Source organism: Anopheles stephensi, chromosome 2 (assembly GCF_013141755.1).
Source record: "Anopheles stephensi strain Indian chromosome 2, UCI_ANSTEP_V1.0, whole genome shotgun sequence".
Lineage (NCBI taxonomy): Eukaryota > Metazoa > Arthropoda > Insecta > Diptera > Culicidae > Anopheles > Anopheles stephensi.
Genome location: NC_050202.1, coordinates 50,543,850 through 50,569,490, shown reverse-complemented (window position 1 = coordinate 50,569,490; position 25,641 = coordinate 50,543,850). Strand labels below are relative to the sequence as shown.

Genomic DNA, 25,641 nt, shown 5'->3' with positions numbered 1-25,641 from the left:
AGGAATCAAATAAAAGTGTTGTTCTCGATCGGATTATTCGTGGAACTTCGCGGATTCCCTGTGCGTATACGGTGGCTGTCAAATGTTGCCCGTGGAGTTGTTTAGTGTGCGTCGACGACCGTGGTAGTTGTGCAGGCGAACGGGACAGTAGCAGTAGCAGCAGCAGCAGCAGCATACGAGCGAAAGATAGGAATCGGTCTGGTGCAAAAGAGGAGTGTGAAAGCGTAGGAATTTTCAGAACACTGACCATTTTCCTCCCAAAACGGTGGTGCAGTTTTCTTTCTTCGACCCGTTAACGTACGCGTCCCAGAGGTGGTGGATTCCTTCGAGGTTTGTGTGTTTCTTCCCGTGTTCCACAGCACAAACACGATACGAAGGCTGAAAACGCATTTGGCTCTGCCCCCCCTCTCAAACCCTCATCGAAGGGAGTAGCAGTGGTGCGAAAAGATTTCTGGTGATATGATGATGAGCAGCAGTTTCGCTGGTGGTGAAAACGCATTGGAAAATCTTCCGGTTTTTGCACCGTTGAAACATACAACAGTCAACGAGCGGTTTCTGTAGACGGAAAAGCTTCCCGAAAATCGGGCTACTGCAGCAAAATTGTCTTCCCGATTGTGTGTGCGTGTGTTTTTTTTCTCTCTTCTGTGTGTGCGCTACGAGCAGGTGACAGCTACACAGCCAAAAGAGGGAAGACACCAGCTTCGATAGGCTGGCCATCGTGTGATATGCATCGTGTGTGTCAGTGGCCTAAAGAATTGCATTCTTGCTTTCTACGATAGAAGCTTAGCAAGGTGGAACCGTGCATTTCACCGTCAATACTACCTTCAATTTACGGTGCTCGTTTGCGTGTTAGTGAGGTCCCCCGCCTGGTGGATAATACCATTTTCTATGGCTTTTTGTTCCATTCGCAACGGAAGCAATTTGCGTGTGGAAAAACAGCATCATTAGTAGGCCTCGGAAAAGTTCTCCCTGTTTTGTGACACACACACACGGACACACAGTCTAGTGTGAAAAACGTTGCCAGTGTGCGAGTGTGTATGTACGCTAGTGGTTTCGTACAGCAAAAGAAAGAAAATCCCACTCGGTCTCGCATTCATTAGACCTAGCAGCGAGCATCGGAACATCATCGAAGCAGTCCGTGCACTTTTGTAGGGTGCCAGAACAGAACGTAAAAAACACACATCTCTCTGTACAACGACGATTAGTGCACACACAGAACGTGAAAAGTGTCTCCTCGCGCGCGTGTGGCATGGTTCGATTTTCCTGCTAGTGTGTATATTTTTCTGTTCCTTCCATATCCTGCTTACTTATATTGTGTGGTCCTATTGTTAGTGAGGCGGATAGTGGTGGTGTTGTGTGCCGTTTGTTATCAGTGTACCCTCGTTGAAACAGGCGCACACACACACACTGACAGTGGCAACGTCACAATCTGGGAAGGCCTATTTAATTTGCGAGAGCGGCTTGTCCCATCCTCGTTGTGTTGTGTGTAGTGCAGCAGCACCAGCAGCAATCAGCGCAACATCGTCGTCATCTCGCGTCGTTCGTCCTGTGTCCTGTGTCCTCCTCGCACCAGGAGAAGGACAAGTAGCTGGTACGAAACAGTGTGTGCGTGTGGAATAGCAGAAATAAATAACATCATCTGAATAAGTGAACCAACCAGACTAGCACGGCGGTAGTAGCTGTGTGAAGCCCGTGGACAGCGTGCGGCTGCTAACACAACGAGAAGAAAATGTACAGTAAAATGAATGGATATCCTTCGTCATCCTTTCGATCAAGGTATGTTTCGGGAAACGGGGGGAGGTTCGGTGGGAGTGGGGGGAAAAATCACAAAATCCGGGCCGCGGTGGAGAATTCAAATCTACGTCCACATGGGTATGTTTGTGTGCGATTGAACTGGTGTGTTGTGTTGTTGTTGTTGGGAAGCCTACTACGATTATACACATAATGGTACGAGAAAGCAATCAGGCTGACCCAGTCCGAAGGACGATGATGGGAGAGTATGCGAGTATGCAAAAGCGAGCTCGAGATCATTATGATGACTAAGAAGTGGAAAAACAGTAGCAGCAGCAGCAGCAGCAAAAAAACACATCCAAAATGTGCATACAATGATGAAGAGGGAGCAGCAGCGCACACACGAGCCTGTGTGTATTGTGGAGAAAACAAAGAAGGGATGGTAACGGGGCAGGAGGGGGGAAACGGTTGCGAGAAAGGGCGCGCGGAAATCGATAAAAATGATCCACTTTGAAATAATAATCAAGTCGCCTGAGTGATATAGTAAGGACTATCGGACACCAGGCCCAACCAAGCAAGCAGGCCTCGCTTTTCCTGCTGTCAATCCTTTTTTTTTTGTTTGGCTCATCATCTTTCCCCGACTGCACGTGGCGGCGGGGCCACGCACGTAGTAGAAGGACGGGACGGATTAATGCGGCTGCTGCGCGCCAGTACAACGCCATGTCCACGCCAGTGGGCCGTCTTCGGGCATATCAATTCCGTTTATGAATTTATTTTCCATTTTCCCAATCCTTCCCTCCGCGGGAAAATGGTCCCAACCATCGGGGGGACCGTCATCAATACTACGGCCGGACACACAGTGCGGCGGATGGGTTTTTATTTACATTTTATGTAATTTTATTCGACAACATTTACATGAGCCTTCGGTTGTGTGCTTAATTCTACTAACAATATGTTTCTTTTTTCCTTCATTTCGTTTTTGCTTTCATTTCTGTTGTCTCATTTCGGATGGCTTCGACGTGAACATCGAACAACGAACGCGCACCACGTGCGCTTGCTTACCGCTGGGTGGGGGAAAACCGTAGCAGTGGCCGGCTTTGGGGAATGTCGCACTCGCTGCCCTCCGGAATGGTATGATTTGCCTGTATAATTCCAATCAGAGCTCGCGCACACACTGCGCTTACGGTGCGCTTGGTTGGAGTGCACTGGAGATGCTGCCTCTAGAACGACGATGATCCTCGGCATGCCGATGCGTTTGTGTTCCTTAGCAAAAATAGTCAAATCTTGCTCCGCTTTCTAAAATGCGTTTCTTCCGTCACACACACACACATACACGGAGACAGGGGTCTGTCGCTGCTCCCCTCGCCAGAGCTGTGGCGACAACCTGTCCACGAAGATTGCTGCATTACGACGGTGACGTCGGAACCGTTGTTCGGGTACGGCCGCGTGTGTCCGTTTTGTTGGCAATCGACCACACTTGAGCACACCATCGTGTACCGTACGTTTGTTCGACCACGTGTCGTGCGTTTGTGTGTGTGTGTGTTTTCGGTCTTAAGGACGAATAAATTTTGATGTGTTTTGATAACGGGGTCGATAGGAATAAGTGTGGTAGCTGAGTTTTCGAAGACTCATCTCGAGGAAAGATTAAGTTGTAGATATGCTGATCACCAGCTATAAATCACCCTGAAACGTTAAATAGAAGTACGTTTTCGTCATTTCGCATGCCCATTCTTGGAACGCCCCTCTTTGTGCAAAAAAGAAGGAACACAAACGCACGGAGAAATGGGTAGGCCGAGGGGAGGAAGGTTTCAGTTTCGTTTTAGGACACAATCCGCCAGTCTGTACCACCACCAACCGAGCACTACCGTGTGCGCGCTGTAGCAGGCGCGTTTGGCGCGCATAAAAAAGTTCAAATTGTTCTGCAATCTTCCAGTCAAACTACCTGCAGGATGCCGACTTTTCGTCCTACTCCCGGCCCCGGCTGTACGGCGATATGCCGTCGAGCAGTACGTTCGGCGGTGGGAATCCTTCGACACCGCACCACCATCACCATCACCATCACCACAACCACAGCCAACCATCGTCCCATCATCACACGGCCTCGTCCAGCACCAGCTCGCTGACCGGCATGAACTTTGGGCCGGGCGGGTCGTCGTCCGGTGGTGGCGGCGGCGGCAATGCCGGCACGAACCTGATCGTCAACTATCTGCCGCAGGACATGACGGAGCGGGAGATGTACTCGATGTTCTCCTCGATAGGACCGCTCGAGAGCTGTCGACTGATGCGAGATCTAAAGGTATGCTCGACGGAACGAAACCACACCAAGCGCGCGCGATTCACCACGTGCTCAGGTCATGCAGGTTTCATACTCCTGCCCCATACGACTATAAAAAGGCCCACTTTACAATTAGCTTTAGTGACTGCTAGACCGGTGCTAAGCGGAATGAAAGATAAAAAGGACGAAACTAAACAACCTATCGCAACCAATATAGAGCAGGCAAACACACACACACATTTCGTGATGATAGTCGATGGAAATGAGATGTTGTGGGCTTTGAAAAGCTCGCTGCACACAGTCCACAAGCATTTGGAACATTTCGCATCCGAGCCGATTATCATCATCGCTATCATCATCATTATCATCATCATCGGGAAAAGTCGTCTTTGCCATTTGGTAATGGTGGGGGGGGCATCGTTAGTGTGTAGCACTTTGCGCCCGGACGCGGTGACTGCAGTAATTTAGCATTAGAAATAACATAATTGCGGCTTATACGTGTAATGTAGGGCATCCAAAACTATATACCGAGAAGAAGCTGTAAGGGAAGGACGAGTTCAGCCTTACTCACCGTTTCTAAGAGCATTATTGAAAGGTTCGGAGAATGGTGCTTCTTCGAAGAATCTTTTATCTTGGTTTGTTTTTCGAAAAACTGAACTGAAATGGATGTTCAATTTGGGCCGGTTATAGTACTCGGTAGTAGGAAAACGATTACATTCCTGGTACTTCCTGGTGACACCGGCCGTTTATTTGTTCTAGCCCATCGCAAGGGAATATCTGAGCGTATCTGTTCCGATAACACTGTTTGTTATTTCATATTTTGTTTACTTTTCAAGATTTTAAATGAAGATATAAAGTCGATTATTAGGTTGTAGATTGATAAAGTGTAAAGTGGTTAGTATGCTCTGCTAGTCTTAAAAATGGCCAGTAATTAAAATTGTATAAAGAAAACTGATGTATAAAATGCAAAAATCGTTCAGGAAAAAAAGCAAAATTCTATAATGACGGACAATGCTCCTTGTGATGCATCATTGTCTCGTAGAAAGTCATTACAGGGTTACTCAGGCCAGTTCAACATTGTAACACTATATGCCAACATTTTTTTTAATTTCATTTATTTATTGAGACTTTGGGTCAATGAGACCTCATTCGCCTCTTTCCTGTTTATTGTCTCAAGGCCATATGTCAACAACATAAAACGCTTATTCGACATACTATATGCACTGTACGGGAGTTATGAGAATATCCACTCAGTAGCGTGAATTAAATCAGAGTGAATGAGTTTAAATAGTGAGTAACATCTTATACTCACTCTTTAAGAGTTTATTCTTGAATCAAAGTGAGTTGAGAGCAGGTGTCGGAATAGCGATTTCTCGGTCGGACATCTTGAAAATATTTTTGACGTTTACTTGACTGAAATGTAAACAAGCTGCGGTCAAGCATTCTTTTTTGGTCAAGCGACCTCTAGCATACATTCATGAAGCTCTATCTGCTGTCCTCTTGATGAAAATTAATCATTAATGTGTGTAATCGAACATATAACACTCACAATACCAATGGATAATGACCAAGACGGAGCACGGTGATGCACAAAACGATTCCGTCAATTCCAGTACGACTTTATTCGTTCTGCACAAACTTCATGAATAGCTCAGATAGCAATGACACACTACAATATCCTGATTTCTTCACTTGATCTAAGCTTTCCGAACGATATTGATGCTATTCAATCAAAGATGATATTGATGCTGTTCAATGTTTTCAAATCAGAAGAAAACAAATCATAAAATAATGTTATTGCATCAAGAATAATAAACAACACATATAACCAGCTGATTCGATGCGGTCAAGTAAACGTCAAACTGGTGCTGGTCTTCTACTTCTTTCCATGTGTCAAAACGGGCTTTTTATGACACCTCCACTTTGTCTTGAATAGTGATTTAACTCTCCATGCCGACTAACCACTCACTCACCTCGTTTTTACTCACTAGAGAGTTAAATATCGTATTGGCATATCGCATTGGTCACGATCACACGATGATTTAAGAAAATACAATACGGTAACGAGCCGAAGGGTAGATTGTTCATAAAAACAAATATTTTAAAAGGGAATATTTAGATCTTTTGCTTGTGTGTACGGCCGCACTAAAATGTTCAACTATACTGTTCGTCAGTTATTATATGATATTGAAGCGATCTTTGGGCAAAACTTTGTTAATGCATCGCAAAATGTTAATGAAGCGAAAAAAATGTTAATGAGCATCGGAATGAACCCGCGATATGCCTATACGATATTTAACTCTCTAGTGAGTAAAAACGAGGTGAGTGACTTAAAACGAGGTGAGTGAGTTAAAACGCAGTGCGTGAGTGGCTAGTCGGCACGGAGAGTTAAATCAAAGGTGAGTTGAAATAACTCTTCTTGATGATTTAAATCATCTAATTCATTGCTAAGATTAGAGTCATTCACTCATTTTGATTTAGTTTGCACATCTCTAATGTACGGGAACACTTGAAAGTGAATCTTTCTGTCTGAGTATGTCATAACTTTAAGTTATGATCGAACGGAAATAATTAGGCTTTAAGATATAAGTTTGATAAATGTATTTATGTTGCTTTCATGGCCTGGATATGCCCCACGTTGCTGGAATTATCTACTGGTATGAGGCACCATCCGTGATTTTGCTAGTTTATTGTTTTCTGTCCGTTTACCGTCTACTCCACATACAACCATCCGTTTGGAACCGAAGCAGACTGGGTACAGCTACGGCTTCGGTTTCGTCAACTACCTGAACGAGGACGCGGCCCAGCGGGCGATCAAGTGTCTGAACGGTTATCCGCTGCGCAACAAGCGGCTAAAGGTGTCGTACGCGCGGCCCCAAAGCGACGACATCAAGGAGACGAACCTGTACATTACGAACCTGCCGCGCACGATCACCGAGGAGCAGCTGGACATCATTTTCGGCAAGTACGGTACCATCGTGCAGAAGAACATCCTGCGCGATAAGCTGACCGGTCAGCCCCGTGGGGTGGCTTTCGTACGGTAAGTCACAGGCCGGGTAGTGTCACTTCTACCTTGACGCTTCGATGGTTTAACGATTTCGTTCTCTTCCATTGATACGCGGATAGTTTCAATAAGCGCGAGGAAGCGCAGGAAGCAATATCGGCCCTCAACAATGTGATCCCGCAGGGCGGCAATCAACCATTGATAGTGCGGGTCGCGGAAGACCATGGGCGAGCAAAGGCGGCCCTCTACGTACCCTCGTACAACTCTATCGTGCACAACAATAGAGGTAGAGTACGAATGCGCAATACACCGTACTGAACAATCACCTGACATACTCATTTACACAAACACTTACACACACCCCCCGGTTGTGCATACACTTACATCTCCATCCTTAAGACCCATCCTAGTGTGTGCATCATCTTCTTGAAGGGTTTCTTCGCCCCTTAATAGATTGCTCCGTGACAGTATCCCAGTTGCACACTTTTATTATTGAGCATCGGCAATTCTTACTGTGCTTTTCTGGTCGGCTTGAGATAGCTTTCCGTGCTTTTAATTGGATAACGAGAACCACCTGTTTTTTTGGGGATAATCAGCCTATTCGTCTCTCCTTCGTGTTTTTACACACACATTTTTAATAGCAACTTAGCTCGTTAGGCTGCAGTTTAAGCCGAACTCGAAAGAGAAAACTGTCAGTTGTATTGGCGCTGAAACCAATATAGCGAAGTTTTGTCCCACTCGAGGTTAAAAAAAACCCAATTAAGCTTTTAGTCATACGGAAAGCTTTCTTAAGCTGTCCCGAGCAACGCTCGCTACAGGATTCCGCATCACTAGAGCCATCAGTTGAGCTTAATCCTATTGTCATTGCTCCTGGTATCACTCCTGGAGTCGCAATGGAAACACATTTATATATGTTTACAATTAGAATGCAACGCAAAAGAGAGAGCGAGAGAGTGCGAGAGGGAGGGACAACAAAATGGCTTTCAAAAAGTCTGTCCCTGTCTCTCCGATATGATTTTGTTATTATTTTTTCTTCTTCTAGTTCTACGCTTCTTACTTCCTTCATCATTATTTCTGTTGCTTACCTAGTTTTAAATAGTTCTATTTTATCTTATGTGATGTTCTCGCGCCATCTCCCTCTCTTTTTATGATTCACTTGTTGCCTTTTATTGCAATTATAGTGTGAGTGGCTTGTTTGTTTATTAAGGCTTTCAATTATTCAAGACTTTTTATTATTATTGCCCACAACCAGATGTGTATTACCGTAACGCATATGTGAGGAATGTTCCTCCCTTTGTTTACAGGGGTTTTCAGTTGATAATGTAAAAGCATCGTTCTTTTTTTTTTGTAGGCTACTTAGATGAAATGGTCACCAAAGCTAGTAGTAGACATGGGAACGGCTTCAGAGATGAGCCGTTGCTCGAGTACTGACAGCTCGTGTACATTATTATCGGCTTCGATTACAATATCATCTGGTAACTTTACAGTAAAATGTAATTGATTCGCCTGTCATGATCAAGATCGACGCTTTTACATTCTCAACTGGACACCCCTGTAAATTGAAAATTGATTTCAAAAATTGAATGTAGCTGATTTTTAAGTTTTTTTAAATTTAAATATATGCATGAGCAACTCGCTTTGTTCGGGTGTTTCAAATTACTTTGTCAATCATGTAGATGAATGGTGTTTGCATTAACTGATAAAACACGTATATTATTTCAGTCAGAATTTAATCGTAGCTTTAGGAAAAAGTTAGAAAAACGGTTTGAATACCGTTTAGTGTCAGCTAATTGCAAAACAATATGAAATAGGATTTTTTTTGTTAGCAGTCAACGAGTGAGTTCCTTAGGAACTTCAGTAACGATGTGTTGTACGCCCCGTGTAAAAAGGATTAATGTTGTTGATCTACGTTGAATGTTGGCCTCATCTTAGGGTAATGCGTGGCCACCTCTTTATATATACATATACCGTCAGTTGGTTTAATTTATGGTAATAAGTAAGTGTTGAGAAGCCGAGAGAATGGGCGAATCCTAAGAGAAGAATAGGATTTTTTTTGCTAAGCCTTTTTTATAGCATTTGTAGCACGTGTTCGATGCATTCTTCGGGAGCTACAAGCAAGTTTTGGTTGTTTAGGCTTTTTTGTGCGTGTGTGTGATTCATGTAATTATTCAACATCTTTGTTCTTATCATGCCCTTTTCTGTGTAAATGTTTAGTTTCTTTTGTTGTTGATTTTGCTCGAACAAAGACAAGCTTAGTAGAAAAGCCCAGGCGAGCATATCTTACACATCGTTCAAATCAAATTCATCAGTAAATGGTGCTGCTGCGGTCACAGAAAATAACGGAACAGAATAATCACCATCACCAGCAGAACTATTTTGAAAAGTAAGGTAATGAAGGGATTGTTGAAAAAATCTCACACACCAGAAACAACTTTTTCCGATGAAGCTTTCCTAAACTTATCATCGTTGCAAAAAGAACCAAAGTCATTATAAGCACTGGCTTGATTTGCCACACTATAATATTGATTAACCAACCAGGGAAAAATGTGACCGGAGGACCACGGTGTGTACGGTTGGAGTGTGAAGGCCAGAATTAATGTTTTAGGTCGGTAAGCCTTTGTTTGCAAACATATCGTAAGTCAGTTAACCGTAACGGCAACATATTATCGTTAATATCCTATGTATCGTAATAAATACTGATAGCGTTATCAATTTAGCAAACGAGAGTTTTTTTTTTTAAATAGGTGATAGTTGAGATGAGATGAAAAAGACGCGTAAGTTTAATGGTTAAGATGGTGGATGTGTTTCTTTTTTTTTGTGTTAATGTGTATTTTATTTTTATTTTTAGGAGTTTGCGATACAACCATCAGAGAGAAGGAGAGAGATAGAACAAAGGTTGATGTTTAGATGCAGTAGAAGAATGGCCGACGAATTGCTGGTTGTGATGTACACTTGCAGGGTTTCGAATCATATAATGGAACGTTGGAATCTCTCAGTGGAATGTTTCAGCAAGATAGTAGAATAGAGCATTCATACAATAGAATGGTTGCAAACTGTTAGGGGAATTTTTCAACTCGACCTGCAATTGCAGGGTTTCCCAGACAACATTGTAACACTGTATGTAAACAGCATAAAACGATAATCCGATATCTTATATGCAATTCATCCTCGTTAACCCTTTTTGGAAACATGAGAAAACAAATTTTGAACTCCGTAAAATCCCAACTCAATTTCCATTGTCGAGTTAACATTTTACACAGTTGAATGTTTGTTTTTCCATGTTTTTCCATGGGTTACCGGCTTCGAATTGCATGTAAGAATTCGGGAAAGCATTTTATGTTGTTAAGAGATTGTGTAACGCTGTTGAGCTGGCCCGAGAAACCCTGTATCTCAATGATTGAAATTGGAAAATGTTATGATTTTAATGATCAATCTCTGGTAAAAGACACGAGAAGCCTCCCCTCCTAGAATCTTTTGTGTGTAGCACTGTGGCTTGTCATTTTTATTGCACAGTGGGATTTTTGTATGGTCATAACTCGTTTCATATAAACATTGTGCATTGTTCCCTAATACTGTTACTGGACAGCGAGCATGATAATATACATTGTAAGAAGTGATTTGAAATATTATTATTCTTCTTTTTCCTCCATTTCTGAATATCTATGCCCGTTAACAAGTATCCATCGAACCAATGTTTCGTTACAGTCCGGGAACACCGTGTGTGTTGTAGGCCTTCTTGGTCACTCCTAGCGTGACCAAAAACTATTACTTAGCTCGTGTAAGCCAATATAAATGGTCTTGATAGAGGAAGGGGGATTTAATCGAAGAATAAGCAATATTTCATTCGACTTTTTTCAACCATTTTTGACCACACTGAAAGCACACTGTGAAGCTTTCGCAACGTGTACTGCGGATTGCATACATTTAGGCGTAAATCCTACTGTACATAACAAATTTTGTCACTCTCTTAATTCATTGCTAATTGCAAATTTCCCCTAACTGAGGGCAACATTCCTTCTGTCCAGAAATGGTATGCCAGGACCGTTCAAGGTTGTAGGGCCAATAAAGAAAAACAAGCAGAATGCAACATTCCATTGTATGGAATTGAAAAATTTCTCCGAGTGTTTCAAAAGTACCATTATAAATGATTCGAAAACCGATATCTAGTGTTAGCTGCTCATGTATGAATGGCTATAATAGCTCTTCTCATCCACTGCCCCTAGTCTATCATGTAGTCAACGACCCCCGGTTTTCCCGCATCACTCGCCTCTACCACAGGCCAAGAGCTTTCCAGTAAACCATACCGCTCTCTTAGTAGTACGCTCTATTTCCTTGGCTGGCTTCCTGGTTGTTTTCGTGCTATTCCCAACATTTTATAAGTGTTCATTACATTAAACCTGGGAATCAAGGTTTATTTTTTTTTTTGCGTGGAAAATCCACCACAGCGAAACAGATCATTCATTCCCTTTTTTTAAGAAGCACCAAATGCTCATCTAGATCCGTTTTGCTTCGTGCCTGCAATACCGTGGGATGTTGATGTGCCATATGTGTTTTCGTGTACACACACACACACACTGTAGAGAAGTGCGAAACTTATTTGCTTTTGTATTATTATTGCTCACACGTAGTAGATGCACGTGATGTGTTGTGTATGAAAATTTAGAATGGCGCCTTTTGCAATCATACGATCGATCGGATCGACCGTTTCGTTTTGGCCAGCCTTTCCTCAGTAATACCATGCCCACAAACAAACACACACACACGAACCACTGTTCATTGGAGTTCATTTGGGGGGACACATGGGTCACGTGTCTTTGGTGGCCGATCGTACACCACTCATCCACACACACACACACACACTCTCTCTCAAATGGTTTGATACTGTTTTCTTCCATTTCTATTTCTCGCAACGTCGGTCGGAAATCGGTCGCTGCTGGTTCTGCGCTGGTTCGGCTGTTCGTTCCTATGCCATCGACGTTGGCAAAACTGTCTGTTTGTTGTGTGTGTCTGCTGCTAGCCGATGGATTGGACTTTAGCAACAGGAACAACATTGACTCGTATCCTTACTGATATTTAAGGTACTACTAGATAGTAATGCTCGTAGTCGCAATCTAGCGTTGCTATCGCTGCGTTCTGCAGCAGTAGCAGCAACAGTAGTGTGATAGGTTATGGAAGCACTGAGAAAGCCGAACTCGAACGCAAACTTTTGGGGGACAACGACCACAAAATCGGAACAAAGGAGAGGTGTGTGTGTTTTGTAATGGAAAACCCCCACCCGTTCACTGGGGGGAGCGATTCGAGTGACAGCCATCATAGAGCCACCGACAGGCGATCGAGCAGTTGGCGTCACGTTATTGTGAGATTAATGCGTAAGACTTTTTATACAATATCTCAATCAAACTACTAAACTTTTTTTTTTTGTTAAAACCGCAAACTTTATAGACTGTGCGTGCGTTGCGCGTGAGCGACGAGCCGCGTGTGTATGACTATGCCGTTGTTGTGTATATATAGAGAGAGAAGAGAAGGGAGAAACTAAAACCAAACTTGTGCGTAAGACTTAGACGTCGTTTAGGAGCTGTAGCATGGATAGCATTATGTAGAGAAAGTATTTATATCAAAGGTAGCTTCCAGATATCATTCCCCAATTATTCTAGTAGAGGAGATTCATGTGGTCGCACGATGGCAGTGGCTGAAGACTTGTGTTCCAAGAAAAGGCGGTGTACCAAATGGACAGGCTCATTTAACGAACGGGCGAATGTTAGTACTTGAAGTAGAGATGTGCAAGGAGGTGAAATTCTACCACTACACCAAGAACGATCTACTCAAATTTCGTCCTTCCGTTTATAGATCTTAGTTGGACTGATAACTACAAAAAAAAAACACACACACACACATGTTGAAAAGTGTGCTTATCTATTATTGCAAACACTTGCAAAAACCTCTTACTCTAAACCTGGGGTCTCCAAGCTTCGAGGCTCTCCAATTGGTTCCCTCACAGACTTTACTAATAATTTAAATTCATCAGGATTTTTTTTGTTATAAAAATCTTTCTATAAAATGTTCAAAATGAGCTAATGATTCAAAAGGATTTATTTTCCAGAAGCTAAAAGTACAGAGTTTTTGACTTGGGACTTTGGATAATGTTTAGATATAACTGGACACTGTCACAGTTTCTCTAACCTTGCAAGAGGCATCAATGTTTTGCATTGCATATTTTCCGAAAGAACTGAGAAGATGTTAATTTAATTTGAAAAAGATAAAAAAGATGCCATGAATATGCAACGGTGTCAGTGTCGGTGTTCAATCTGAAAGTGTCCAGAAATGGTTCGAGCATAGCGCTAGTTCACCTAGAAAATTCTATTTCTATTTTCCAGTTACAATTATTTATTCTTCTTTTTCTTCTTTGGCACTACAACCTCGCGAGGTGTCGGCCTGCCATTTCTAAGCTTTCTGTGACTTAATTTTACCCGTGGTAAAGTAGTCAGCCCTACCGTACGGGGGTGGCGGTCTGGATGGGATTTGAACCCCGGTCCTGCCGTATGAAGACCGGCGCCGTTATCGCCTCGGCCACCGGTCCGTCCCATAATTATTCATTAAGGCTCTTAATTAACTTGTGTTTCTGAATCAATGTAAATTGTATCTATTAATTAAAAGAAACATTTAAAAATATTTAACCATATTGTTTTGTCTTGAGGATAAAAAATTTGATTTGAGCAGTTTGTTCCTTGTTCCTGTTCCTACACAAAAAAAAAATCGTTTCAGAAACAAAGAGCCGAAGGCCAGTTTGGAGACCCCTGCTCTAAACGGCTATCGTACTGGCCATCGTACTGTGGCCTATACAACTTTCCAAGGTTTCCGAACAGCTACTAGTGCTACGTACAGTTACGAGTTTTAGACAGCAAGGAGAAAACGTGAAAACTTTACCAGAAGAAAGCAACTCTACTAGACTTGAGTTTGATTTATATTTACTAACCCACCCTTTAGGGAAATGTAGCTACATACTTATCGCTTGTCTGTTGAGAGTAATTCAGTTTGAACTTAGTTGTAAGTTGTTTCAGCCCGGCAAAAGCAGAAATATTTACTCGCGATCGTTCGATAATTTTCTATTCTATTCATTCCATTAATTTCTTATAGCTTTGTAGCTTTCCTTCCTTTTCTTACACTTTCGTTCCAACGGATCATCCTTCTCTACCTACTCTTAACCAACACAAACACACACACACACACACACACACACACATTTTTGGTCAACTATTACAATCTTTCGCTCATTACTAATAACTACAACTTGTCTCACTTTTTCCACGCCAATCCTGCATGTGTGATCCTGCGCTGTCAAAAATGGAACCCCCACACTTCCCTTACCCACTCCCAATTTTGATTGATCATTTCCCGGCGCCACTCGAACTCGTCTCGTTTCACATTTCAGCCATGCTTCCCCGTCAGAACTCGATGAAGTATAGTGATCGATCGAGTGGTCTGCTCCGGTCGCACCACTCGTTAATATTTTACTAACTTTCCTTGCTCGACGAGATGAAATCGGAAGGATCGAATCCGGGTCAGATCGAAGGGCCTTGGTTTGTGTTGATGTGCTTAAACACTCCCCTATGTGCTTTGCTTGCAACATCGAAAACCGTTGAGTTCGTGAACGGTCGCGCAGTCCGTCGTCCAACGATGGACGATCTAAACGTGTAATGATGGTTGTAAAACTTCAATTTTAGCCTAAGTGACATTAAATAGGACGTACGCAGCTACAAAGAGCAACACTGGTTATACGTCACACCTGCAGCAGTAACTCGATTGTTCAGTAAGTAGTTTGGAAAAGCGATAGTTGTGATGAGATTGACCCGACACGTTGTGGAATTGCTGCTGTATCGAGCGTGTAAATGAGACAGATTTTATATATACACACAACCCTGTTGTGTTCAGCGAATCGCAACTACTAAGCACGATCATCCGATCGCATCAGGCATAATGAATCTTCCTATATTTGGCTAAACTAAGGCAACTTGGGGTCGCATGAAGCTGCTGTCAGCAACACTTTATCCACTGGTTTTTTGGCTCCCATCTGTAAGCAGCACAACTCGACGACCACACAGCGCTAGTTTTAGGTTAGTACGAGTGAGTGTGGTTGTTTCTGTAAGAAGAAACCTCACTGGAATTAAAAAAAATCCTCATAAATCGCTATAGCGAACGCTGCATAATAAGACTTTTTTTTCTGATCGAATTAAAGCAAGCAAAAACGTTCAAAAACTTACTGCAAAACAAATAGGAACAAAAAATCTCTAGCCACACTTACGAATGAAAACAGGGTTCTACTGTAAAGCTCACTAGAGTATCATGACGGGAGGACGTAGCGTGTAACGTGATAGTAGCCGCCATCAACTGCTTAGACAGCTCGTTCACTAAGCTCGCAGTTTTAAAATTCCTAACACCGTTCCGTGGTTTTGTTTTTCTTGGCCCGTACAACACTCGACTGACAGCCTTCAAGAATTGTTTCGTTGTCGAGTGCATAATAGAAGAAATGCTAGTTGCTGCCATTTGTCACTTTTGCTAGTTAAAAAATCCAAAACTCTTCAAACTGGGAGATTAGCTGTACAGTAAAAAAGGACTTCGTCTCCATAAAAGCATACAAGGGTGTTCGGGATAAATTTCATATTCTTCGGGTAGGTTACCCAAAATATTCGTTATTTTTAAGTTTAGACCCAGCAACATTTTTATTACATGTGCCAGAAAAGATGGATGGAATAGAATAACTTGCATCACAATGATTCGCCATGAAATGAGGGATAGGGATGGCTAATGCTCCCTGAACACAGTAGTAAAAAGAATGAGGCGTGAAGCCTAGACTGTACCAGGACAATTACGTGAGGAATGTCCAGACTCCAGCTCTCCAAACAGTGATGGCTTTGTCTTCAGTGAAGACAGTGAACAGGTTGTCCTATATATGGCAGGCCCTATATATTACTGCAGGATTCAGTCCCGTGCCACTTACTTATTTACTTACTTGCCAGGCACAACAATCCTCGATACACGGTCTAGTGCCGTCATCTACCAATCTCTTATCCCGGTTGTTCTGGCGGACGCATCATGGCCATCACTTCATCTCAAGTTGGGCCTACCAAACATCCTGTGTTAATGTGGACGGCCTAAAAGAACTTTACGGGCTGGGTAGTTTGGTGCCATTCTCATGACATGACCATCACACCGGAGCCTGGCTAGTCTAATCGTCGGACAGCTTGTAGAGCTCTTCAATGTCTATGTCTCAGAGGCGTATGTAGCCAGTTCATCGCGTCAGGTATTTTGAGTGGAGAAGTTTCCTCACGCTGTAGTACGATCGTTATCCCGGTCATTGAAAACGCCTAGCTAACAATTTAAAGAGTTTCTGAAGTCCTCTCCAAGGACTCTATAGCATCAGCTTGTTAGTGGTTCGAAAGCAGAATTAAAACTCTGATCGAATCGATCGATCGGTGGATATTGTGAGTGAATCTTATCGATATAATTATAATTTACTCTGCCTGTATTTTATTCGCCTAATTAATTTAATTGATTTTCGAAACTGTCAAATTGATCCCGAACACCCCTGTACATTTCCAAGAGATGAAAGCCGCGTCGAGCCTAACTAACACATAAAAAACACGATCGACACGATAGGAGTTGGCCAGTTGGAATTCGAAATTTGTAGTGTAAACTCGAAGGTATTTTGACAACCAGCAAAACAAAAGAAAACCCCGGGAATTGCGAGGAGATCGTTAGAGATGTAGATTTTACATAAATTACTTTCCTATTTGACGCTTTAATTTACTAAAAGAGACTTTGAATGATGCTTCCTCCCAAAAGCATTACCCCAAAGCTCCGGAAACACATACACACACACACACGCGATAGCAAGCAGATCAAACTATTGAACTCATTCTAGCAATAAAACCAAGCAAAAACCAAAACCGTGTGATACACAATGGACGTGAAATTATAGTAATATAGCAAAACAGAAAAAAAACAGAAATTGTAGAAAAACGTTCGTAAAGGAGAATTAAAAAAAAGACGTCTATACGAATAGAGAAAATTAAAAAAGGAAAAAAAGAATAGTGCAACAGACAGACAAGTACACAGTAGCGCTCCTTTATTCGGCGACATTCGTCCGTTTTTTGGTATTTTCGTCCCAAAACTCTGCCATTTGCGGTGCCAGTTGCGCCAGTTGATAATCCTCTTCTCTCTCTATCTCTCTCTCTCGCTCTCTCTCTCGATCTCGCTCTCCATACCTCATTAAGCAAGTTAAAAACACTAAAAACTGGAAAAAGGGCAGCTTTGCGAGTACATTGCTGCTGCTACTAACTTTAATATAACAGACAAAGAAAAAATCAAACTCTTCCTCCACAAAACATTACACAAAACCCTGCAGTTGTAGAGCCAAAAGATTTCAATCAAAAACCATGTTCTTATACACACACACGGGGGAGAGATACATCCGATTTTGTCCGGCTTTAGCATTAGCAGTTTGATCTTCCATATTAGTGATTAAAGCGATGATTATAATTGCGCATTGCTAATTTTAACTACAAGCAACCGAAAGCACGTGAACGGGGTGAGCTTCTCCCCTGAGAAGTCGGAGAAGGGAGATTCGCTATTTGTTCCTTGGCGTTATTAATTTTTGAGCATGCAAAACTTCGACTAGTGGCCGCGCCATACCTTAGTGAAACGAACGAACTAAACATACGCGAATAGCTAACGAAAAATCTGCTATTATACGGAGAGTAGTTGAGTGAGTAAGAGAGGAACAAAAAAGCTTGTAAGGACAGAGTACGCGAGTAGAAGGACGAAAAAAGAAGGACGAAAAGTTTAAGTAAAACAACAGGAAAAAAAAACAAACAAAAACGAAAACGAATACAGTTTACATGTTATGGCACAAGAGCAACTAAGTAGTAGTACGAGATAGCTTGAAAAGACGAAAGAAAAAAGAAAAACATTTACGTGTCTTATATATTGAACCAATGGCATATATACATATAAATATATATATACAAACAAAAAACAAACCATATATACATTCTGTTTGTTCTCCTATTCCTACGAAAACTAATGTTAAAACCGGAACAAAACAAATAATAATGATGAGTAAAGAAAAATAAGGAAGATGACAGGCAGGGCAGACCTAGCAGATAAGAAAGTAGGATTGAGCAATAGAGATTCTCTCTGTAACCGGGTAGAGTGGAATTGTTAGTTGCGTGTGCGTGTTGAATTGTGTGTGTGCGTTGTGTATATACAGGTTACAGTGATTCGAAGGGGGAATTTTCCGGGTACTCGACTATGAGGACGATTCTGTTGGCTTTTTGGACTGGGTGATACATGATTCTTTGAAAAAAAAACCTCTTCATAAAATCGGTCACCAAGTAAGAAATTTGGACAATTGTTCTTCAAAATGATCTTCAACGATATCGCAAGACTATGCGTTATACCGCAACTAGGAGAGAACTAGGAGTATGTACTAGGAGATAATGCTGATCTCCCTCGGTGGTCTTCACACGGTAGGACCGGGGTTCAAATCACATCCATGACCGCCTCCCTGTTCGAAGAACTGAGCTACGTGTAAAATCAAGTAAAATCAAACAGAAAGACAAAAATGGCAGGTCACGAGACCCTTCAGAGGTTTATGTAGTATCCAAGGAAGAAGAGATAATGCTGATGACCACATGTCGTGATTACTACTACGAATTACTGTTCAAATGATTGGGAGTATTTTTTTTTCCACACGTCGGCCATCAATTGAACGCCATGTTTGAAAAATAATAGAGGCACCACTCCTCGAACGGTGCGGACATATAGGTCCAAGAAAATAAGGTCCATTTAAGAAGAACTGTAATTGACGTAGTGTGGGTCTAGACTTGACGAAGTAGAAGTGTGAGTTCACTCTATTTAATGGAGCTTTTCAATCATTTAGGGGAGTGTTGCAAAGAAACGAGTGAATCGCGCATACAGGGAGAGAAGATTCGCGATCATGGAACTTTGCAACCATCTGATGGAAAACCTCTCTCTGTGGCAAAGTAAAGTGGCTATCCCGGAGAATTTGCGTATTATTGGAACTAATGTAATTAATAAGTAACCCGATCCAGGGCTACACTCCTCCACCACCGTCTGTGTCCGATCACCCTCTGATCAGATTCCACTTGATCCAGCCAATCAGCTCGCTGTACTCCTCTACGCCTCATGGCGAACTGGTGGCTGGCGAGTTATCTTCCTGGTATGGCGTGAGTCTAAGTCTAATAAGGACGTGTGCCATCTATTTTACCCGACTCATGTAATACTTTGAGCCACAATCTTGAGGATATCCCAAAGCTTCGTGCTGTACTTGTACCATAGTCCAGATCCAGAGGTTATTCGGTTGCTGTCCAAAAGAGCAGACAATATTTTCCCAATCTTGAGACTTCAATGTTTTAGGCCATGTTTGATAAGCAATAGTGGCCACCACTCTTTGTAACAAGCCAAACAGGATCATGATTGTTCGTCCCTAAGCCAAGATAATCGTCCTCAAAGACCAAATTTCCGTTCGAGTCATCATTTAGTACATAAAATGAATTATTTCTGTTTTCCGTAATTCAGTTCACCCGTGGCAAATAATTCAAACTGTGTTCAACGTGTGAAGCTTTCTTCCTAGCAGTACTAGCTGTTTTCCTCCTCCTCCTCATCAAATGCAGTGTGGTGGATTTGTTGAAGTAAGAGCGTGTGTACAGGAGGAAAAAAATCAAATTAATTTGTCAATTATTCAAAATAGTTGAGCGTGCAAATAGAGCGTGTATGCAATTATGATAGCTGCAAGATGGAGAAAGTAAGCAAGCAAAGCCCGTATTTATTGTATTTATAATACTACTTATTTTAGAGAAGGACCTAAGAGCTACCGCTCAGACACAACTATAGTGTCAAAGGCAAAGGACAAGAAAACAAGGGGGACAAGGTTGAAAATTTGCTTCCTTTTTGCATTAGAGAAGCTCGGTTAACTCTGTCAATAGTCGAGCCCGCAGTTCCGGACTAATAATCCTGAGTGGCGCCAGATAAGGCATTCAAACGACCTTCCCCAATGAATTCGCGTGTGTGGTCCGCCTGTGTGTGCGAGTGTGCGTGTGATATAACTGTGTGCGTTTGAATTGTTTTATTGCTCTCGAATAAAAAGTAGAACCAAGCAAATAATGTGAAAACATTACAAAAAAAAAAGGAAACGAAACATAAGATCTAGTTATTAGCTGTGATTTTTTGGTTGTGTCAACCAGAGAGAGAGAGAGAGAGAGAGAGAGAGAGAGAGCAATGTATGGAAAAAGAAAACTATAAAGCAGATCGTCTATAACTAAACTTGATCTAAAGTGAAAGAAAGTGTATAATAAAACTAAACGATATATGGCGAATAATATGAAGAGAAGACGAAGACAAACGATCCCGTGGTAAGCAAGAAGGCACGATCGTAAGAAATCAGCAAAACAAAAGGAGGCGAAAGAGAAAATTCAAAAACCCCAAAACACACACACACACACACTAGGCACACTATTACTACAATAAATGAAGGAATTAAATGAAAATTGATTAACTTTTCCCAAATAGAAGAGGGAAAAGAGGAGAAAAAGGGAAAACAGAACAGAAGAAAAACGAAGAGAGAGATACAATTGCTTCCAGGACGGAGGAAAAACAGTAACCAGTAAAACATAATACAACAGAGAGATGAAAACTACATGAATAAACCCTGTGCGTGTGTGTGTGAATGAAGTGTGAATCGAATCGATGCACCGTATGCATCGCGCGTGTGCGTGTGTGTGATAGTGTGTGTAAATTACGAGAAATATTAGTGGGAAACGAAAAATCTTGAGAAGCCGAATGAAGCAAGCTAAAAAGAACTCTATTTAACTTAGGATAAGCCGTTTGTTTCCTTCGCTCCTAAGAAGCGTCCTATCCCGCGTGAACCACGTGTTTGTTTTTGTTGTTGTGTGTGTGCTGAAGAAGAACGTGCTTTAAAGACATACATAGAGCCCCGTGGACGGAAGAATACGGCATATACGACGGCATGGACGACGCCTCTAGGACGACTTTTCTTATCCAAGGAATTCATTTAAACCAACAAAATCCTGTAAAGAAGTACTTATAATTCGTAGGTAAATTGAAATTGTGAAATTTCCACACCATACAACACAAAACACGACACGACGAACGGACGCGAACCAGATGCCAGATATGAGTCAGCTGGCGAAGATCCGGAGACTTTGAACAGGGAAGAAAGGATCGACGAGGACAGCTATGGATGGCCCCAATCGGATCGGAGACCGGTCAGAATAGAAGGATGAGAAGAAAAACACACACACACACCCACACCACACACCCCCCTCCCAAACCCAATAGAACGGACGTTTAGATACATTATATTATTATACATATATACATACACATATATTATATATATATTTGAAATGGTACATTTTCCAACGTTTAGATATGTTTGATCTATGTAAAAGCATTATTAAAGACAACAAACCCGAAATAAAACACTGAAGAAAAAAACAGTAAAGAAAAACAAACGGGTTTCTTACTTAAGAATAATTTAAAAAACCTTTTTTTTATGTATTTTTATAAATTTTAATTTTATTTTATTTTAATAAAAACTGATATTTAATTAGGTAGGTTTTTATAACATATGTATTTCCATTTTAAAATTCTATTAACCCTATTCCAGGCAAGCTACAGCCGTTTTAACGTGAGTAACTTTTGTTCCCAAAAAACGGGAAAAATATTTATTTAAGTATTTTATAAAATTTACACAACAATATGCTTGTTTAAAAAAATTTTAAGGTTTATAACATAAGTCCAACGTGAAATTTTCAGAATGTTCATCCATCATGCTACTTCCACCTATCCGTTGGCTCAAGCACAACAAGGCACCAGGGCACGGACGGAATAGTAACCGAACGGTGGTGCAGCACTCGCACAGCAAATTCGTCAAACTATTACTGAGGTGTAGGATAGTGAATCCTAGAGATAGGCTAGAGTGCAGCAATTACAGGGGTATTACGATGTTGAATCCAGGGGTATTACGGGGTTGAGAAGATATAGTTGGAAACGATCAGAGAGGATTCTGAAACGGAAAATTTAGATCAAGGGCCTACGCCAGGGAGATGGGCTTGCCTGTCTCCTTTTCAATCTGGCGCTAGAGAGAGAGAGAGAGAGAGAGAGACATCCTCTAGGAAGTGTAATCTTCGGGGACTATCTTCTATAAGTCAATCAAGATTGGTTTGAGGCTCTCCTATGTAGCAGAAGCTTACCAAAGGATCGAGCGAGCGGCTCCAAACCTCGGGTTGGAGATTAACGAGGCGAAACCCAAAATGATGGTGGCTCCACCGCACCTTTGGTGACCGCACCTTCGAAGTCGTCCAAAGCTTCACCTATCTGATATCAAATGTCAGCACCGACAACAAAATTGATGATGAGTTACGCTCAAGGTAGTTGGCGGCCAACCGGTCATACTACAGCCTGAGGAAACTTCTCCACTCTAAATACCTGTCGCGACGGACGAAGCTGGGACTGTACAGAACATTTATAGTCCCAGTACTCTCATACGCCTCTGAGACATGGACTCTGTCCAACAATGACGAAGCCCTCTTAGTCGCGTTCGAGAGGAAGATGCTTTTTGCCCCCGTAAATGTGAAAGGACAATGGAAAAGCCGCTATGAAGAAGAACTTTACGAGCTGTGGGCTGGTGATTTCATGAGAATGACACCGGACGACCCAGTCCGTAAAGTCCCTTTTACGTTGTAATCCGCCAAAGAAGCTTTCTACAGTCTGAGCGTCCGTGATAGCGTTAACTTTTGTTTTAGTAAAGAACAATTTTCGCACTTGATTTGTGTAATTTGACGAAAAGATTTGTGCAATACCGAATAGGAACAGTGGCCGTGAATCATATGTGCAATTTGTGTGCAAAAGTCATAGACTTAGACAGGCACATGTTAGCAGGAAGATGCTAGTAAGACAGCTGTTGCCTTCGAGTCGTCATCTCTTGAGTTTGCTTTCAATAGTTACATCAGCAAAAAGCCCTTCTTTGCACGTACTGTGGGACTATAATATATTTCTAAAATAACCTAGAAAACACACCGCTATGGCACACTCTGGTGGATTACATGGGCGATCCCTGCTCGACGGCGAAATGAATCTCTCACCCAGCTTAGCTTCTCTTACAGCTCATCGCGATCGTTATATCCGATCGTTTCTTTTGGGTATAGCTCATTGTTGTTGCCATCTGCTGGTGGTTGAGTATCCTTAGAAAATGGATAAAGGAAAAAAGGTATGCCAGATTAATATAGAAACAAGTGTCTCGAGGAGAGACGACGAATCGTGTGTACCTCGCCCTGTTCCGACTCTGCACGATCTTCCTCCTGCTGAGCGGCCGGCAGCAAAACGTCATCCTCGATCACTTCATCAACATCCATCTGGTCAAAGTCCGACTCGTCCGAACCGTCGCCATCTTCCAGCAGATCAAACTCCTGTTTGGCGAATCGTGCCAACTTTTCCTCGTATTGCATCCGTTCGTTGTACTCGACCGCTTCCTGTTGGGCAGGAAATTGGGAATTGAAAACTGAGCCCACTTGTGGCGATGCAAGCGTCGCAAAAATATCCTACCCTGCGTGGTTTGAAGAAGACGGCCGTCACATCTCCCTTCGCTTCGGCTTCGATCGTTTTCAGCGCTTCCGGCATATCGAGATCATCGACGTGGAACAGTAGGTAGCTCATACCGGCCCGATAAGATTCCTCATACTTTTTCACTGTTCAATTACACCATTTCAATCAATGCATTGTTCAATTTTTTGTTTGTACTCCTATCCCTATCCTCACCATGATAGTACGCCTTCTGCAGATGTTGATAGTGGCGCGGGAATAGATTTTCATAGTATTTGCCTCGCACCATGCCCATGTTGGAGGTACAGTTGCGCTTGCAGTAGAGTGCGTTGGTAAAGTGATCTACCGGAAACAGAAGAGTCAGTCTCAGCAGCCAACGTACCACCATCCATCCCCAATCTCACTTACTTCCGATGGCGGTGATAAAGTCGGGCAGGAACCCATGGTCAAATTCACCCTCGCAGAACGCGCGGCACTGGTTTTCGTCGAAGATGTACTGCTTGATGGAACCTTCGAGCCGCTCGATCGCCCGCTCCCAGTTGCCGTCCTGCTCGTCCACGATTCCACCAATAAGCAGGTCAACGAATTTCTAGAGAATAGGGAGGATCACGTAGTGACTCTTGGAAAACAGGAAACCCCCTCCTATCTGACTGCGCTACCTTTTCCTCCAGATCGTGTATCTCGTCTCGATCGATGCCGGGCAGGTCGATCGCTTCCTCGAAGTTTCGCTTCATCGCCGCATCTTCCGGATGCTTCACCAGGTACGTATAGGCGGCCGACGCGGCAAGTGTTACACGGTTTGACTGAAAAGAAACACAACGAGTATTAATAGCGCGGTTTCACAGCAGTCCCCGCCTTCTTGCGGTACAAACCTTCACGTAACAAGCGTACAGATACGGATATATCTTCAGCTCCTGAAATATGTCCATATAGTGACCATCAAAGTCCTCGCTGAACGGCAGATACCGATAGATCGCATACTTTCGGGCACACTTGGACAGGCAGAGCGTACGGCGCAAGATCAGCTCGTAGTGCTGCAGATTGTCGATGTTGCTACCGTGCAGAAAGTCCCCCCGATGCTTCACGTCCCGTGCCGCATACTCGCACTCCATCCGACAGTTGGCGACCGACTCGTAGTACGTCCGGTAGCCCTCCAACGCACGCTCGAGAAAGTACACACAGTCTTCCCATTCGTTCGAAAGGTACGCCTGTACGCCCTGTTCGTACTGATCGATGAAGCTGCTGCCGTCTTCCGGCCGGTCATACTCATCCGACACGTCCGCCGCCGTGACGACTGCGCCCACCGGATCGCTGGAAGATGCTGACGTTGCATCGCTTGCCGTTTGGGCCCGGGCGAGCGAGAGCAGACAGCAGCAACCGATGGCGAGCAGACGCGTTGTCCAGCTATAGCGGCGTCTGCGTGATATCATCGTCTCGATCACATCCACGTCCACGATCATATTACAGTTTCGGTCGTAAATTTCTGGAAATTGGCACCCAACAAAACTGGTTAATGTTAGAGCAGCACATTCTTTGTGACTGGAGACTCGTCATACTCACACGTACCTCGCTATTCAATCGCCCCTTATCGGACACAGAAATTTAGCACAAAAATCTGAAACTCTTCATTAGCAGCAGCATCAGGCAACAGCACACGATCACTTCCGTGCTCACACACATGTGCGTTGTTTGGACGAGTTTCCGTCCATCGGGACGGACAAGTGTACGTAAGAGCGAAAGAGACACCACGACACGATCGTCGTGTAATGCTACGACGCTACGCCGAGGTTTTTATGCTACAGCCGAACCACGCACACGCATACACTAATACACGCTTACGTCTTCGAGCTTGGTCGCGATCGTGTTGTGTGGGTCGATAAGAGCAATAAAAATGCGCCTGATGGACAGTTTTACTCGCTCTCGCTGTCCGCCGTTGCTTTTACGTTTGGTTCGAACATGTGTTAAACAAACGTTCGTTTTTGAGGCAAGA

At 42.9% G+C, this 25,641-nt stretch overlaps 2 protein-coding genes across 14 annotated transcripts; one reads left to right on the top strand and one right to left on the bottom strand.

Annotated features, from left to right (window-relative positions):
• The first annotated feature begins 82 nt into the window (after positions 1-82).
• LOC118502558 (sex-lethal homolog) lies at positions 83-20,882 on the top strand. Of its 12 annotated transcripts, none has more exons than XM_036034873.1 (7): positions 83-224; positions 1,333-1,776; positions 2,817-2,862; positions 3,680-4,027; positions 6,757-7,046; positions 7,133-7,296; positions 14,440-20,882. In XM_036034873.1, the coding sequence occupies exons 2-7, from the start codon at positions 1,730-1,732 to the stop codon at positions 14,523-14,525; spliced, it is 981 nt and encodes a 326-aa protein (XP_035890766.1). In that variant the 5' UTR covers positions 83-224; positions 1,333-1,729; the 3' UTR covers positions 14,526-20,882. The 12 variants fall into 12 exon arrangements, with proteins under 12 accessions (XP_035890766.1, XP_035890758.1, XP_035890765.1 ...); XM_036034865.1 differs by having other exon boundaries at positions 3,665-4,027; positions 6,754-7,046; XM_036034866.1 differs by having other exon boundaries at positions 95-330; positions 1,491-1,776; positions 3,665-4,027; positions 6,754-7,046.
• A 2,190-nt stretch (positions 20,883-23,072) lies between these two features.
• On the bottom strand, positions 23,073-25,436 carry LOC118502556 (cartilage-associated protein-like). Of its 2 annotated transcripts, none has more exons than XM_036034860.1 (8): positions 25,212-25,436; positions 24,524-25,134; positions 24,311-24,454; positions 24,060-24,240; positions 23,868-23,993; positions 23,655-23,797; positions 23,378-23,581; positions 23,073-23,293 (listed from the first exon to the last, which is right to left on the bottom strand). In XM_036034860.1, the coding sequence occupies exons 2-8, from the start codon at positions 25,109-25,111 to the stop codon at positions 23,210-23,212; spliced, it is 1,470 nt and encodes a 489-aa protein (XP_035890753.1). In that variant the 5' UTR covers positions 25,112-25,134; positions 25,212-25,436; the 3' UTR covers positions 23,073-23,209. The 2 variants fall into 2 exon arrangements, with proteins under 2 accessions (XP_035890753.1, XP_035890752.1); XM_036034859.1 differs by having other exon boundaries at positions 25,218-25,434.
• Between the last annotated feature and the right edge of the window lie 205 nt (positions 25,437-25,641).